The sequence below is a fragment of the Kryptolebias marmoratus genome, linkage group LG6 (assembly GCF_001649575.2).
Source record: "Kryptolebias marmoratus isolate JLee-2015 linkage group LG6, ASM164957v2, whole genome shotgun sequence".
NCBI lineage: Eukaryota > Metazoa > Chordata > Actinopteri > Cyprinodontiformes > Rivulidae > Kryptolebias > Kryptolebias marmoratus.
The window spans coordinates 16,114,610-16,129,979 of record NC_051435.1 but is presented as its reverse complement, the minus strand read 5'-3'; the positions used below and the strand labels follow the sequence as shown (position 1 = coordinate 16,129,979).

The window sequence follows — 15,370 nt, the reverse complement described above, 5'->3', positions numbered from 1 at the left end:
CAGTCATGGGGGAAAAAGAAAGTCCACCTTCTTTCAATTGTAAGGTTTTACCAGGTTCTAAAATTATTTAAATCTTACCTCAAATGTACAAAAGCACACAACAAATTCTACGAAAGTGAAAAAGCTGTTTGTGTAAAGAAACAAAGTCAACCCTTGCTGCTTCCACAGGACTGAAGAGAGAAATTAGCAGCTGATCAAATTCCCTTGATTAACTGATTGTCTGCAAGTGTCCACCTCTATAAAAGCAAGGGTTTTGGCAGGTGTGTGTTGACATAATGCCAAGATGGAAGGACACTAGCGATGCCCTTTGAAAAGATAAAGTTGCTATCTTTCAATCTGGGAAGGGTTAAAGGTCGTTTTCCAACAGTTTCAATTCCAGCATTTTACAGTGAGAAAGATTTTAGACAGGTGCCAGTATTCCCAGTAGTGAACACCCCAACAAATTCACACTAAGGTCAGACTGTGCAATCCTCAGAGAAATGACAAAAAAATTAATTAAAAAAAAACAAAAAAACAAGAGCTTCATCTCAGACTCTCCAGGTGTCAGTTAGCAGGTTAAAGGTTAAAAGTTTGAGACAGAACATTTTTTTTAAAACACTGAAAAAGTATGGGTTATTTGAAAAGGTTGGAAAGCCTTGTCTCTCTAGAAAAAATATGGTAGCGTGACTTGGGTTTGCAAAGTTGTATCTGCATGAACCACAAGATTTTTGGAAGATGAGCCCAAAGTAGAGATGTTTGACAGAGCACAGAGCAATGCTTGGCAAAAACCAAACAGCAAACCAGCACAAATACCAGCTGTCAAGCACAGTGATGGAGGAGTGACAATTTGCAGCCACAGGACCTGGGCACCTTGCAGTCATGGACCTGACCATGAACTTCTCTATAGACCAAAGTATTTTAGAGTCAGACGTGGGACCATTTGTTCGTGCCACAGGACAATAACCCCAAACAAAGCAGTCAGTCTACAACAAATGGCTTTTAAAAAATCAAGGCGTTGCAATGGTTGAGTCAAAGTCTTTACCTTAACGTGGCTTAAATGCTGTGACAAGAATTTGATTTTTGAGAAAGCTGTGCAGAAACAAAGTTTGTAAAACTCAATGAGCTGAAGCAAAGTTGGGAGAAACAGTTGGCCAATACTCTAGCACAGCCTTGTAAGAGACTGATAAAGTCATACAAAAAACAACTACTTCAAGTTATTGCTGTTGAAGGTGGTTCTACAAGCTTTTGAATCATGGGTGGACTTAGCTTTTCATGCACAACTTATTCTTTATGGCTTTGTTTTTGTTTAACAAATAATAATACAGTAGAATCTGTTGTGTATTTTTTTTAACACTTTAGATTAGAGTTTAATCATTTTAGAACCTGGTAAAGACCACATCATTTTAATATGATCCAATATGTAAAATCTTAGAATGGAAAAATAAAAAGGGTTCTTTCCCCATGACTCTAGACAAGGAAATGTGCCTGCAGCAGTTATAAGTTGACAAGTTTGTGAACGCCCCCATCATCTCCATTCAAGGCTCAGGTGGTCATTTTCCTCCAAGTTTTCTGTGGCAGCAGGCTGTTTGGGCTCGCATCATGTGATTATGGGAAATGAGAGGCTTCAAAGTATGCACCGCTCCCTGGAGAGACATGAATTATTTTCATCTCCCAGCGCCCATCCCGCTGCACAACAACTTCAGTATCAACAGCACTGCCACGATACACTTTCAATTACTGATGCCAGATCTCTCCAATGAGCCATCCTTATGTGCAGTTTATCGGCTTGAAGGCGAGCGAAGTGAGTTGCTTGAGAGTCATTATCCCCCTACACACTCAAGCAAACACTCTGCCCTCGTCCCACACCCGCTTCTCATCGCAGCAAACGATACACTCACACACAAACAGCAGAGATCTTTTTCTCATTGGGGCTTTGTTTCCTTCGTGGCGTCATTTGTGCTGAGGGTGCTGTGAAAGTAGGCTAAGTAGTGAGTCTGAAGTATGAAGGAGCATCGTCTCCCTGTTCTCTACTCCATCAGGCTCAACCAGCCCAGCGGGGGGGACACTCATTTACTTTATGGAATATTACTTTCTCTCCATCTTGCCGTTACCATGGCAGCCGCTATAAAAAGATTTTCTTCTCATAGCCATTATTTGATTCCCCCACCCTCCCCACATACACACTCACAAGCTGAGGAAGATCCCTTTATTGATTTTTATTGCTCATATGTTTTGAGCGCAGTGAAAGAAATTTGAATCCCATAAAGTCCTCAACAAGAAGGGGACTTCATAAAGATGTTTTTGTAGAACAGAGACATTGTTTTTAGGCATTCTGGATTACTCTTAATTTGTAACAACCCAAAATAATGCACTTTGTGAGATTCACTTTTACATTACTGCAATCCAATGGAATTTGCTTGCCAAAGGAAACACTGCTGAGTTTGGTTTGTTTGATTTACAGGCTTGTCAGGGATCATCTTGGTGAACAAGAAGTGGCGATTTCCTTGACGATTGACTCTTTGGAGGAGGAGGACTTGGGAAATTATTCCTGCTATGTGGAAAATGGTAACGGCCGTCGCCAGGCCACCATCCAGATTTTCAGGCGGGGTAAGGATGTTTAAGCATTTCCCACTGCAATCTGAAACAACTTTACTTTTTTTACTTTTTTGCATTTATTTTTTTAAAAAGAGTTTAATGGTTTTCATAAATATTTTATTTCTCATAGCCTGGCCGCATCAGGTATTGTTTGCCAATTTGTTTTCTTCCATTTGAAGCTAAATAATAAATAAATCTAGGAATTTTCTGGAGAAACTTTGACGGTTGCCAAAGCAGTTTCTGCCCACAATTTCAACATGCATCAGCTTTCTTCTCTGAAGGCCAATAGCAGTATTGAACTTATTTAATAACTTAATAATTTAAGCTTAAAAAAATAAACTCTCTAAAAAAAAGCAAAGAAAACCAAGATCAAAAGAAGAACTAAATCTGCTCCCAGTGGTTCATTTTGGTTACCATAGTAACCACAGACATGTCTCTCACTCCCTGATAGCATTCTCAAGAGAGGCAGACAGGAACATAAAGTAGAAAGTAAATCTCAAACAAACAGTCACTCTGCAAAAACAAAAGTTGTATAGAAATTATACGTGAATTGTAATTGTCAAAGTCACAAAGAATCAAAAATCCTATGAGAGGCACGCTGTGTGGAGGAAGTGCCTGCATTTTGATTTGTAAATTGTAGAAGAAGTGTAAAGATTGTGGAAGTAAGAAAAGTTTGTTTCCAAAAGTTTTAGAAAACTTAGACAGCTCAAACACAGTGTGTGAGATCATCACACTGTAAGCTGACAATTCTGTCATTCTGTGATAAGTTCTGCAAAAATCCTAAAACCTGATCTGTACTTGTGTAAAAATTGTTAAAGATATCATAATGGAGTCCAGACTTGTAAAGTTCGTCTTAAACCTGAAATGATGTCTTTACTATGAAGCATACCTCCAAAGAGGGCTGGGTTTTCTCACTTGTTCTGCCATTTGGAAAATATAAACTGCTTTTCACAAATTTAGTCTACACTGTGTACCAAAAGTAATAGCACACTATTCCCAATTGAGCTGTATAAGTTGATGTATGTTTTTGTATTGGCTTTTTTAAAACATGCCGGATGAGAAGCAAACCTAAAATTGGGATGGAAATGGAAGAACAGCAGCCAAATAGGAATAATCAAATCCTAGCAGCATCATTTAATCAGATGGAAATGTTTTAGATATGTTGTGCATTATTTTTACCCAAACTTCAAGATTCCATTTGATTGTGTTTGATCTTATCTGCACCACCAGCTTTGTAGCTTCTTTTTTTGTCTCTCTTGCTCCACTTCTCTGAAGCTCTTTTTATGCACTAGCTGTCACCCCAGAAGAGAAGTAATTTGATGGCTGTTTAAACAGCAAATTGGTCTTCAGCTTTTCCCACCAGGCCAATACATCCAGCATACAATTACATTTTAAGGCCTTATATGTCTGTTTCCCCACTTTAATCTCTGTCTCTGTGATCATCCTTTTGTAGACATCCCAGTTCCATTTGAGTGGTCTTTGCAGACTGCAGACAGCTTCATTTAACTCTCTTTGTCAAAGGAGAGGGATGCTAAGTCGAGCTCGCTCTGTCTCTCTCATCCACATCTGATGTTTATTTCATGTTTCTCTTCAAAGCGTGAATCACTGGTAGGCCCTGCAGCAGATCTAATGTCACTGGAGGCACCTTTCCTTGTATCTCAAAGGGAAGGAGAGCATTGGTCAGTGAGACATAAACAACTTACAGAAGGAAGATGATTGCTAATAATCAGCTAGAAGCATTAACGTTATGGAAAACCACCAACTGGAGGCTCTAGACAACAATGTTGTTTTTCTGTCACATAATGTTTGCTTGTCCTCTTTTTAAAGAAACATCAAAGATAACACATCAGCTGAGTAGGAAATTACCTTCATGAGATGAGTCCTTAGTTTGGATTTGAGGTATTTTTTATTTGAGGCTATAAGAAATACACCATAAACAGGAAACAAGCCATAAAGCATGTGCATAAAACTTACATGCTAAAGAAAAGGACACACTTAAGTGGTAGGTTAGATTAGAGGTGAAAATGACAATGTATTTAAAAAGGTTACATTTTGGCTGGCTACAAGTAAATGCAAAGTTAGCGTTTCAAGATTTTTTCATATCTGGAACCCTTTCTAAAAAAAAAAACTATTTTGGTGCTTATGAAACATTGTTTTCTTGTGGATGCAAGTCCAAAGCAATAATAAGAAAAAATAAAGTTTTGCATCTTCAGTAAATGCTGTTCCCATTTAGATGGCCCCTAAGTGATGTGGTGACCAAGCCCACTCCGGTGTGATTTGGTGTTTGTGTGTGACAAATGAAAACAATCCTGCCATTCTTCAACAGAACAGCTTTTAATGTGGCACAGTTTGATTATTTCTTCAGCTGTTTGTGGGATTTACAGTTAAATCTGTAAAGTCTTGCTTGTCAAATAAAACAAAACCGTTTGAGCTGTGGTAAATTTTGACAAGATGTTCAATTTACAAAAACCATTTAAGCAATAATTCAGATCTTTTGAAGTGGGGGTTCTGTGGAATGGTAACAAACAATTAATCTAGTCTTATTTGTTGTAGAAAACTCTTTAAATTACCTCATTTTGAAGAAGTAGATTGTAACAATACACATTAATCTTGACCCTGCTCAGACTAGTCATTAGCTCAACAATCTGGTCAGATTTAAACTCTTTTTCCAAACAGATTTTACCACTTTTAAAATATGAATTGTTTTTAATATAGAGAACATAAGCAAAAATGAGCTTTGCTAATGATTATGTATTATTAACTTGATTTCACTAAAATCAATCCTTTTTTCTTGGTTATTGCATCAATCATTTTTAATGGCTGACAAAGAATTAATTGTATTATAAAAGTGTTTTCCAAATACTTATTTAGCTTTTAACTAAACATTAGGTCTCTAAATCATTTCATTGAACAGATGCAAGAGTCTCACTATGAATTAAATAACAAAAGGTTACATTTCTGGGGGGTTTTCTGCATCACAATGATGCTGCTACACTTTGTAAAGGTATGTACCTTTGCTCTGTCTTTGATAATAAAGAGACAGCATTGCGGTTGCCATGGCAGCCGCACATTGTTAAAGCCCACAGTGTGACAGAGATAAAAGGTGAACGTGTTCTAGCTGAGCCAACCAGGTAAACGCTGCTTTAATACACATCATAACTCATCCCCGAGCCGGGCCTCTGGAGAGATGTGGAGGCGATAATAGAGAAGAGAAATGAACTGAGAAAGGAAGGGAACGCAGATGGGGTTCGATGGAGAGGCGAGCGACAGAAAGATGAGTAATCCAAAACCCGTTGTTTTGAAAATGCCGCCATCCATGTCAGGAATTGTTACGATCCTCCAACAGATGACAGCCAGAGTGCAGAGCTGTGTCATTGCTGTGCTGGGCCAAAGAAATAAACCCCATTTCTCATTAGTTTTTTTATTTATTTTTTTTTCTCCTCGTGTCTCTCTCCACTGTTCTTTCATTTTTCTCAAAGTCGTTACGAGCCTCATGTCTCTGAAGATTGATGCTGCTCTGCTCTGAGCTGAGCACTGAAAATTCTGAAAATTGTCCAGCTTTCTGGCAAATGTAAGTGCACCATTCAGGTGTCTCTCAGTTAAACAGGAAAAATATTTAACAAACAGAACAACCAGTGGGTCCAACCCGGGTGCAGAAACGACAGCTCTCAGGTGAAATTGTAAATGGAGTTGGAACTATTGTGTCAGCAGTTTTATTTTTTTGTTGTTGTTGTTTTTTCCTTATTTTTGGCCTGTGTGTGTGTGTTGTCCTCAGCAGAGCTCATGTACACAGTGGAGCTGGCAGGTGGGCTGGGAGCGATCCTGCTTCTGCTCATCTTTCTCATCTCCCTGTACAAATGCTACAAGATTGAGCTAATGCTTTTCTACAGGAGGCACTTTGGCAGCGAGGATGTGGATGGAGGTAAGGTCTACCCAGTGCTTCTGAAAATAAAAGGCCTAAGCACTTATTGATACATATCACCCACTGCCTTTCTCGTTGGAGTATTAGAGCAGTTTTATGTTGATTAATGACAGAGTTGTAGCCATTTTGGTCAAATCTTGAAATTAACGCACAATGCCATGCAATATTACAAAATGTCACACTCAGACTATTTATTGTGATTGACTCTTAGCTACTACCACACAAAATATCAGTAAAATTGACTGAGTTATAGCCATTTTTGTGATTTTAGGATCAGTTGGCTATGACAATTCACTCCAAAAGTTAATCAGTTGGTAGTCAGTGCCACAGTCTTGTAATCCTGAGGTTGCAGGTTCGAGCCCAGGTTGCGGCAGGATGGGCATCCGGCGTAAAACAATTGCCAAATTGTTTGTGCGAGTTTGCTCACTGTGGGAACCCCTGAAGATGGGAGCAGTCAAAAGAACTTACTTTTACTTTAAATGTACATCCAAATAATACTTGCTGCAAGTTTCATTAATATTCGCTCAGTGGCTCATGAGATTTTGTGGAAACAGACACACAAACACAGGCATGGGCAAAACATTATTGTCTCCTATTGCTTTTCAGCTGCATAAGATAAAAAAAAAAAAAAACTTCTTTGCCACATTTTCACCAGGCATAGTCTTGATAAAAAGTAAATATCAGATGACTTTAAATGTGCCACTGAAGGTTCATTAAAGTAACCCTGGCTGTATTTATCCAGAGGAGATAGATTTAATTGTCTTCTTCTATCCAAAGAACCAGAGACTATTTGTTCTCTGGTTGCATCATGTGAGGTGCATGTAATTGTGTATGTTTGCTACAATGCTGCCGTGACTGCGCTGGGGGGAAAGCAGAAGAATTTCCAATTTGTTGGCCATTTAAAAACAGATCTGTCTCAATATGTCAGCGAAAGAAGCTCACATTGTGCTGACAAAGGCCCAGGTATTGGTACGCAGGGACTGTCCGGGCTCAAAGCACCCTACCTGAATGACAAATCGAAGCAGAAACAGCCTGAAATTGTTGGCAGTTACTTGTTTTTTCCGCAAAACATAGCTAACTTTCCCCCCAGTTAAGGAGTTGTCTGTCCTAGAATTTTCCTTTTTGTGTTTTTGCCTTTTGAGTTTTCAAATAATCTGGAAACAAGGAACTTGTCGCAGTGTTTTTGTTTCTCCAGTAGCATGAATTATCTATAACACAGTTTTGTTGACTCAAACTTCCTACATGATTAAGTCATACTGTCAGGGATGGCTGATACAAGCTGTTTTCGATTTTCTGGCTTTGCTAGGTGGTTAATTTGTGTCGCTGGTTGCTAATTTGAAAGCTCCGTTTGATGTTTGGATCCAATCGAGCACAGCTCTGGCCTTTCCAGGGAGTTTCAAAGCTGCGCGCGGTTCTCAAAGAGTTTTTGAGAAAAAGCCTCTCTTCCCTCTTTGGCTGGCCCACATTCAAGTTTCTGCAGAGAATAATGACTAGGACTCGCTGAACATGCCGTCGTACAGTTTTTTTTCCCCTGCATTTTCAGTTCTCGTTGTCTTCTGAGGAATTACTTTGAGGTGGGGAACGGAGAATAGCTTGAGTCTTGATTGGAGTCTCTTTGTATCTAACCCATTTAATTTCTGACATACACATGAATGTGACAGTACTGGGATGTTTTTAGTGTGTACTTTGGTATTTAAGATAAGCTGTTCTATTCAATATTGAACAAAGTATTGGCGTGTTTTTGTGGAGAAGAGTTGCTCTGTTTTAACATCCGGACTCTAAATTGGACAGCAGAGACAGAGTCAGGACCACAGACTGCTGGACGACTCTCCTATCTAAACATCTATTGCTGCTCTTGTGGTTAAGAGGAATAAATTCTACCAGCGAGCATCTAAAATCTGATAAAAATGCTGTGCCGAGCAGAGGAAATTGTTATGGCAGTAACTGGGAAAATGCATCAAAATTCTGATGCAATGAAGTGACATTTTTGACATCAATGGATGTAATTTTTACTCCAAAGTAAAGTACAACCACGACCTAAAATAGTTGTGCTTACAATTATTTAATTTTCACATCAATATAAGCATATGTAAGCCAGGTTTTCTGAATGCGGGTTGTTCTAATAATTTAAAACCATTAGCAGCAGCAGCACAGTTGAATTAAGTGAACTAATACAATATGATATAATAAATGTTTTTATCTCCTTGCAAAAATTTGTCCTGGACTGCACTTTGCAGTTTGTTCAACAGAAAGAACAGTACCAGCTCTGTCATTACAATACACTAAAATACTGCACACATAGCTCATCTATATTGCACACAACCCTTACTGTACAGCCCCTTAGTTAAATAAGGGGCTGTACAGTAAGGGCATTGCACTTAACACATACTATATACTGCATGGTAGTTACACTTACAGAAGTGGGGTTACATCTGGTAACTATTAGTTCTTTTCAAGATATTAATACTCTAAATACTGTAAAATAAGAGAGGAATGCACCAAAGGTAATCAACGTATTAGCCAATTTACAAAAAAGGCCATAACTCAATCAATTTTACAGATATCGAGGCTAAATTTGATTTGGAAGTTTTCCTCCATGTGATTTCTGTAAATTTAAACTTATTTTTGATGTTCTTTTAATTTATTTTTGTGAGTAGACAAGAGATTGTTGATACTTGCCAACATTAAAGAGAATCTTACTTTTTTTGAGTCATTATTTTAAAACCACTACTTTTCAGAGCTGTTACACACTTTGATTTAAGACATGGTTGTGCTTTGCTGTCAGATGATCCCAACTACACAAATCAGACCTTGAGGCCCAAACAATCAGTGAATATTATTACATTAGGAGTTTTGATGTTTAAAATTTTTGTGAAGGTTTTAATGAAATGTTTCTAAAAACGTGCAAGTCTCCTTTGAGCCGGTTTTTGACTGGGCTCTGAGAACTTCAGCTGTGAGTTAGAAATGACCAACTTTTATTTCAATTTTTTTAATAATAAATTACCGTCTGCTGTTTCTTTTTTTGTTTTTATTTCAGAGAACAAAGACTATGATGCATATCTGTCTTACACCAAAGTGGACCCTGATCAGTGGAGTCAGGAGACCAGGGAGGAGGAGCGCTTCGCCCTGGAGATACTCCCTGATGTGCTGGAAAAACATTATGGCTATAAACTTTTTATCCCAGATCGAGACCTCATTCCAACAGGAAGTAAGCACTACAGCTTTGTGTGTGTGCTCACATATGATAATTGGAAAAAAAAGGGAAGAGTGTTTGGTTTTGCTGTATATATAATGTTGCTTCAGTGTTTAGTGCATTGCTTTACACTTTGTTGTAGTTTTGAGTGTTGGTTTTGTGTTCGTCCTCAGTGTTGGTTTTCACTGTCGCTGTCTTGTGTTTTTTGTGCCGTAAAAACCAAATTTGATCTGCGACTATTAGGACTTCCGCCACTAAGCCATAACATTATGACCTGATGTCTAACAAAAACAGCCATCAAGGCTTGTAAGATGAGGCCTCCGTGAACAGAACCCGAGTGTAATCAGCTGCTCAGTTGGATCAGGGCTGGAGATTTAATCAACACCTCAAACTCCTTTTGTCCCGAAAACTGTTTGTGAGCCATTTGTATCGTGTGGTGTAGCAAGCTATTATGAAAAGGCCACTGTCATCAGGGAATAGCATTTCCATAAGGATGGTGGCACATGGTAACCCAATGAGCATTTCTGGATTGCAAAGACCTTTGAACTGCCCATAGATGTCTAAAATCAGGCAAAATTTGATCTAAAACACCAACTAATGTGAACTAATATTTGGCGACAGATAGACAACTGTTTAGGTGCAATTGACTATAATTAATAAATAACTATAACACAGTCTGCAACATATGGAATTTCATTTTTAAGTCTATTTGTCGTCTTTATTTATGCGATGAACATTTCTGATCAAATGTAGTGTTTAGTTCAAGCAGTTTAGTCCTCACCTGCTTTTTAATCACCAGTACTGTGATAAAAAATAATGCTACTTTTTCCATTTGTAAGTTAAAAAAGAGGCAGCATGATTAATATGAAGAAATTTTGAGCTATGTCTTAGAAACATCAAATTATGCAGTTTCTACACAAACAAGTTGCCAGAGGACAGAGTTGAATTATCATTTGTTAAACTAAATAAATAAATGCAAGTTTTAAAAGAAAGTCAAGTCATGTCAAATTTATTTACACAGCACTTTTTATTTAGCCAAGTTTCAGACAATTTAGATGTATTTTCAATGCAAAATTGCTCATTGGGAAATAGAATAACATTGTCCAGGATGTCCCACAGAAATATTACCTCTGCTCCCATTGGCTAACCTTCTCCCCACTGTCCATACCTGGGTAACAACTGAGCAATCCATATGATATGAAAGAACAGACCAGGTCACCTTGTTGTAGTTCTGTGGTCCGGTTTTGGTCATGTGGTCATTGTAGCTGTATTCAGTGGTGGTCAGAGGTCAGTTTGTGGTCCCTGTTCATTGTGTGACTGTGCAGCTCCACACCCAGAAGACTGAAACCTTTTCAGCAGCAGCAGCACGAATGTTTCCAGCAACTTGATCATGTGCATCAGTAAGCATTGGTCGTGACCTTGTTGTTGATTTGCATGTTCTCCTTTTTCAAATATTTTGACAACCCCATACAGGAAATGTCCCACAAGAGCTGCAGTCGTAAACATTTTATACCCCGGCCATCTAGCCATCACTATTTGGCCCCTTTTGTCAGAGCCACTCAAATCCTTGCACCTTCCAAATTATTTTTGGCACCAACTTAAGGAGAAAAATTCTCAGTTTCTCCCCTCAAATACCCCCACCCACCCATAAACAGGCACAGTTCTGTCAAAATAATCATGGCCTTTTTTGTGTCATAATGTTATGGCTGAATGGTGTACCCATAGACGAATGTTTCACATTTCCGAAAAAAGAGGAAAAATGTAATATTCGGGGCTAAGGTGTCAACAAGAATCCCTTCCATGTATCCTCTGAAACCTCTTCAGATAGAAGATCATAGCTTTTCTCGCTGGCTGCTCCCTAACTGGCTACTACAGATGAGGGAATACAGTATGCTGGTATATTGAACAAATTTAGCGTCCTCTTCGGTTTTTATCCGTGCATTAATAAATCTGTGAAAATTCTGTCTGAACATATTCTCATGCGAGCGAACTCATGCCTGCCTTAGCACTTCGTCTGTGCCAGCGGTACACAGTGTGCTCTACTTTGTAGCGATGCTGCGTGTTTGTACTGTAGGCTTCATGCGGAACAGATAAAACGCAAACACGTCCTACTTGGTCCAGACAGAATTAAACATCAGTGGGAAATATGCGAACGGCTCTGAGCCCCGCTGACTGAGCCGCCTCTATCCTTTAATCAAAAGAAAATTGCCGCCAGCGTCAGTGCCAAGCAGAATCATTGCGGATGAATGTCCAATCAGGGAAAACATGGTATGTGATTAATTATATGTGAACTAAAAAGATGAGTGAGCGGATGTGCCACCACTTTTACAGCGGTGTTATGTGTCTGTGTTTGTGATGTGTACTTGCCTGTGACCTGAATGTGAAAATGTTTATGTTTAGGTCTCACCAATGAGCATTACCAGGATGACACACGACTCTTTGGAGGTACTCGCCCTCAGTCTTTTCCTCTTGCATTCAGCTGCTTTCATCTATCTGCTCCTAGGACGCTCCAAACCAGTGCACCATAAATCATCAGTGCCAAGTTAAAACCATGTGGATCTGCTCATCTCAAACATAACATAATAATTTACACTGCACCAGACACATACACCTACATATTCTGAGTTGTCATTTTGAGGGAACTGCGTGTGGACTGAGTGATAAAAGTAAATAAAGGCCTATTCCTTGAAGGAATTTGGTAAAACCTTGAAATTTGCATGATCACTCTCACACTATATTGCAAGATCTGATGCAATCTGTTAGTGCTGGGAGTGTGTGTTGTTAATGACTTTACTACTACAACATCAAATTGTAGCTTAATTTCTGTAAAAAGTTATAGGCAGTTTTGTGTTGGATAAGCTTGGTCAGCTGCGGAGGCCAACTCCAAAATTCATCAGTTGTAGATGTACATCCAATTATTTATTTCTTATGGTTTCATAAAAAAAAAATGTGTTTATTGGTTCATGAAATATGTTGCTAACAGATAAATAAGGCTGACTCCAACAATTAATGTCAAGGTTTTAAGTAAAGATCTTACACAATGTGTAGAGCTTAGACTATGTGCTGGGGACTCTCAACTATTAACACGCTAAATTGTAACTCAGTAATTGAAAAACAGATGATGTGACAAGCACACAGACGCGCACACACACACACACACACACACACACACACACACACACACAGAAACATGGGCAAAAACATTATCGCCTGCCTTTCACCTTTCAGTGGCAGGCGGTACAAACATTTTTAGATGTTGTAAATATAAATGTAATGTCCTCTTGACTGTCCTGTCTTTTGTGGATCAGGCTGTATGTTCATCAGTCATTAGGTGTTGTGGTTTGAAAACATCAAACTGTATCGAACTTTTACTAAATGTACAATCATCTTCTAAAAATGTCTGCTCTTACCTCCCGTTTCCTGCAGCCTACATAGAGGACGTGGCACGTTGCGTAGACCAGAGCAAACGCCTCATTATAGTCATGACTCCCAACTATGTAGTACGGCGAGGCTGGAGCATCTTCGAGCTGGAGACGCGGCTGCGCAACATGCTGGTGACTGGTGAAATCAAAGTCATCCTGATCGAGTGTGCCGAGCTGCGCGGCATCATGAACTACCAGGAGGTGGAGGCCCTCAAACACACCATCAAAACCCTCACCGTCATCAAGTGGCGGGGCCCCAAAAGCAACAAGCTCAACTCGAAGTTCTGGAAGCAGCTGCAGTACGAGATGCCCTTCAGGCGCACAGAGCCCATGCTCACGCATGAGCCGGCGCTGGACGTCAGCGAGCAGGGTCCGTTTGGAGAGCTGCAGACCGTCTCTGCCATCTCCATGGCAGCGGCCACTTCCACCGCCATGGCCACGGCCCACCCGGAGCTGCGCTCGTCCTTCCACAACACATACCACACCACCATGAGGCAGAAACACTACTACCGCAGCTACGAGTATGACATACCCCCGGGGGGCACCCTGCCACCTCTGTCGTCTCTCGGGAACCAGCACACCTACTGCAACATCCCGCTAACGCTGCTGAACGGGCAGAGGCCTCCCGGAAAGACCCGAGAACACAGCCTGGAGGAGCCTCATGCTAACAACGCCATGCTCCCTCTGCTGCCAAGAGAAACCAGCATCTCCAGCGTCATCTGGTAGTGACGAGCAGACTCTGAGTTAGGAAGATCCGTCAGGGTCAGACATGACTGGCTTCTGTCAGGTAGAACAACCCGTGGAGGCCAAAGGAGTTTGGGATCAATTTGGCTCCATGGCAGGCGGCGAGTTAAGGAGGTGCGGGAGGTTTGTGGATGCGGTTTCCCTCGTCTTTCTAGTGGACTCTTTTCTAGAGGACGTTTTCTACACGAAACGTAGGGGACCTCAAATAAAAACACTGTTTTATCAACTAACGAGAAACGGATTCACAAGAACTCCACACTAAGGAGCAAACACTATGGCAATTGCATACATGAACACACACGCAAAGAAAAATGTGCATACATACAAACAAAAGGAAAACAGGGTTTGTACATATATTTGCATTTTATTAGTAGCATCTGTGTTTTCCTGTTTTGTTCTTTTGTCTGTTTAATTCGATCATGTCCGTTGCCTTCTCTACTGTAGGACTTTGCTTTAACCTGTTATACAAAGTTGTATATTTTTTATCATTTTTTTTTCTCCTTTCAGTTTGTTTTAATCTTTACTTTAAAATGCTCGATTTGAAAAGGCGGTATGTCCCGTACTTGCGCTGTTGTGTTCTCTTTTGTTTGTTTTTAAATCATTGTGTAGTTTAAGAGAACTTTTTTTGTTTTTAATCCTTTCTAAAAGACATGGACGTTTCAGGAGACATGAAGAGCTGAAACCTGTTTTTCTTTACCTGTGAAAGGTGTATCTATTTTAAAAAGGAAACTTATCTTTAAAAAAAAAATATCAAAGAATATGCAAAAAGAAGGAGGAGCTGGCAAAAAATACACAGCTGAAGAGGTTGGGGATCGGTGCTAGTCCCCTCCAATCAGACCGACCGACAGACTGGCAGATCTCTTTCTAAAGCTTCATTTCTTTTCTAATAAAACAAACTGTTTTAGAGTGATAGTGAAATGCCTCACCTTAAAAAGAAATCTGTAGATTATTTTAAAAAAAAGAATTCTATTTTTATAACAGAAAAGAGTTTGCTTGAGAGATCATACCTATTTGCATTTCATCTTCCATCGAACGGGGGATTTGTGTTCATAAGTGTTGCGCTGGTTTTGTACACTTTGCGGTGTGGTAACTGGTTTGTGACGAGGTGAAGCTGGTTTATTTTGAATCCCACATGACGAATACATCCTCTGCTGTTCCAGATTGAAGAAGTGTTTTGGTTTTTTAAGTATAAATCTTTCTCCCGCCCTGATAATTCTGATTTCCTTCGGTTATAAGGATAAGGAAAGAAAAGAAAACATTTGTGTTTTTGAAAGACTTTTTAAATATATTTGAAGGTGTGATTTTTAAGTATGCATAGCAAATAGATATGTATTCTATATATAATATAGATATTTATATAAATATATAAACACAATTTTCACTCTGAAAGAAATGTCTATCTTTATAGAAACACAATCATTATCAGTTGCCCTTACTTTCTCACTGCACATTAAAAGCATTGATTTCCTTTGGGCTGTTTTCTTTTGTGTCCACTTTGAACTTTTTTATAATCAT

General features: G+C 39.4%; 1 protein-coding gene across 4 annotated transcripts in view; it reads left to right on the top strand.

Moving 5' to 3' along the window:
• il1rapl1a (interleukin 1 receptor accessory protein-like 1a) overlaps positions 1-15,370 on the top strand; it is a 183,461-nt gene extending 168,091 nt beyond the window's left edge. The window contains exons 8-12 of one of the 4 annotated variants that reach the window (XM_017410282.3): positions 2,441-2,586; positions 6,353-6,496; positions 9,534-9,704; positions 12,090-12,134; positions 13,116-15,369. In XM_017410282.3, the coding sequence (XP_017265771.1) occupies positions 2,441-2,586; positions 6,353-6,496; positions 9,534-9,704; positions 12,090-12,134; positions 13,116-13,837 (1,228 nt within the window). In that variant the 3' untranslated portion in view covers positions 13,838-15,369. Of the gene's footprint in view, positions 1-2,440; positions 2,587-6,349; positions 6,497-9,533; positions 9,705-12,089; positions 12,135-13,115 lie in introns of all 4 variants that reach the window. The other 3 variants (XM_017410281.3, XM_017410284.3, XM_017410283.3) reach the window with 3 other exon arrangements.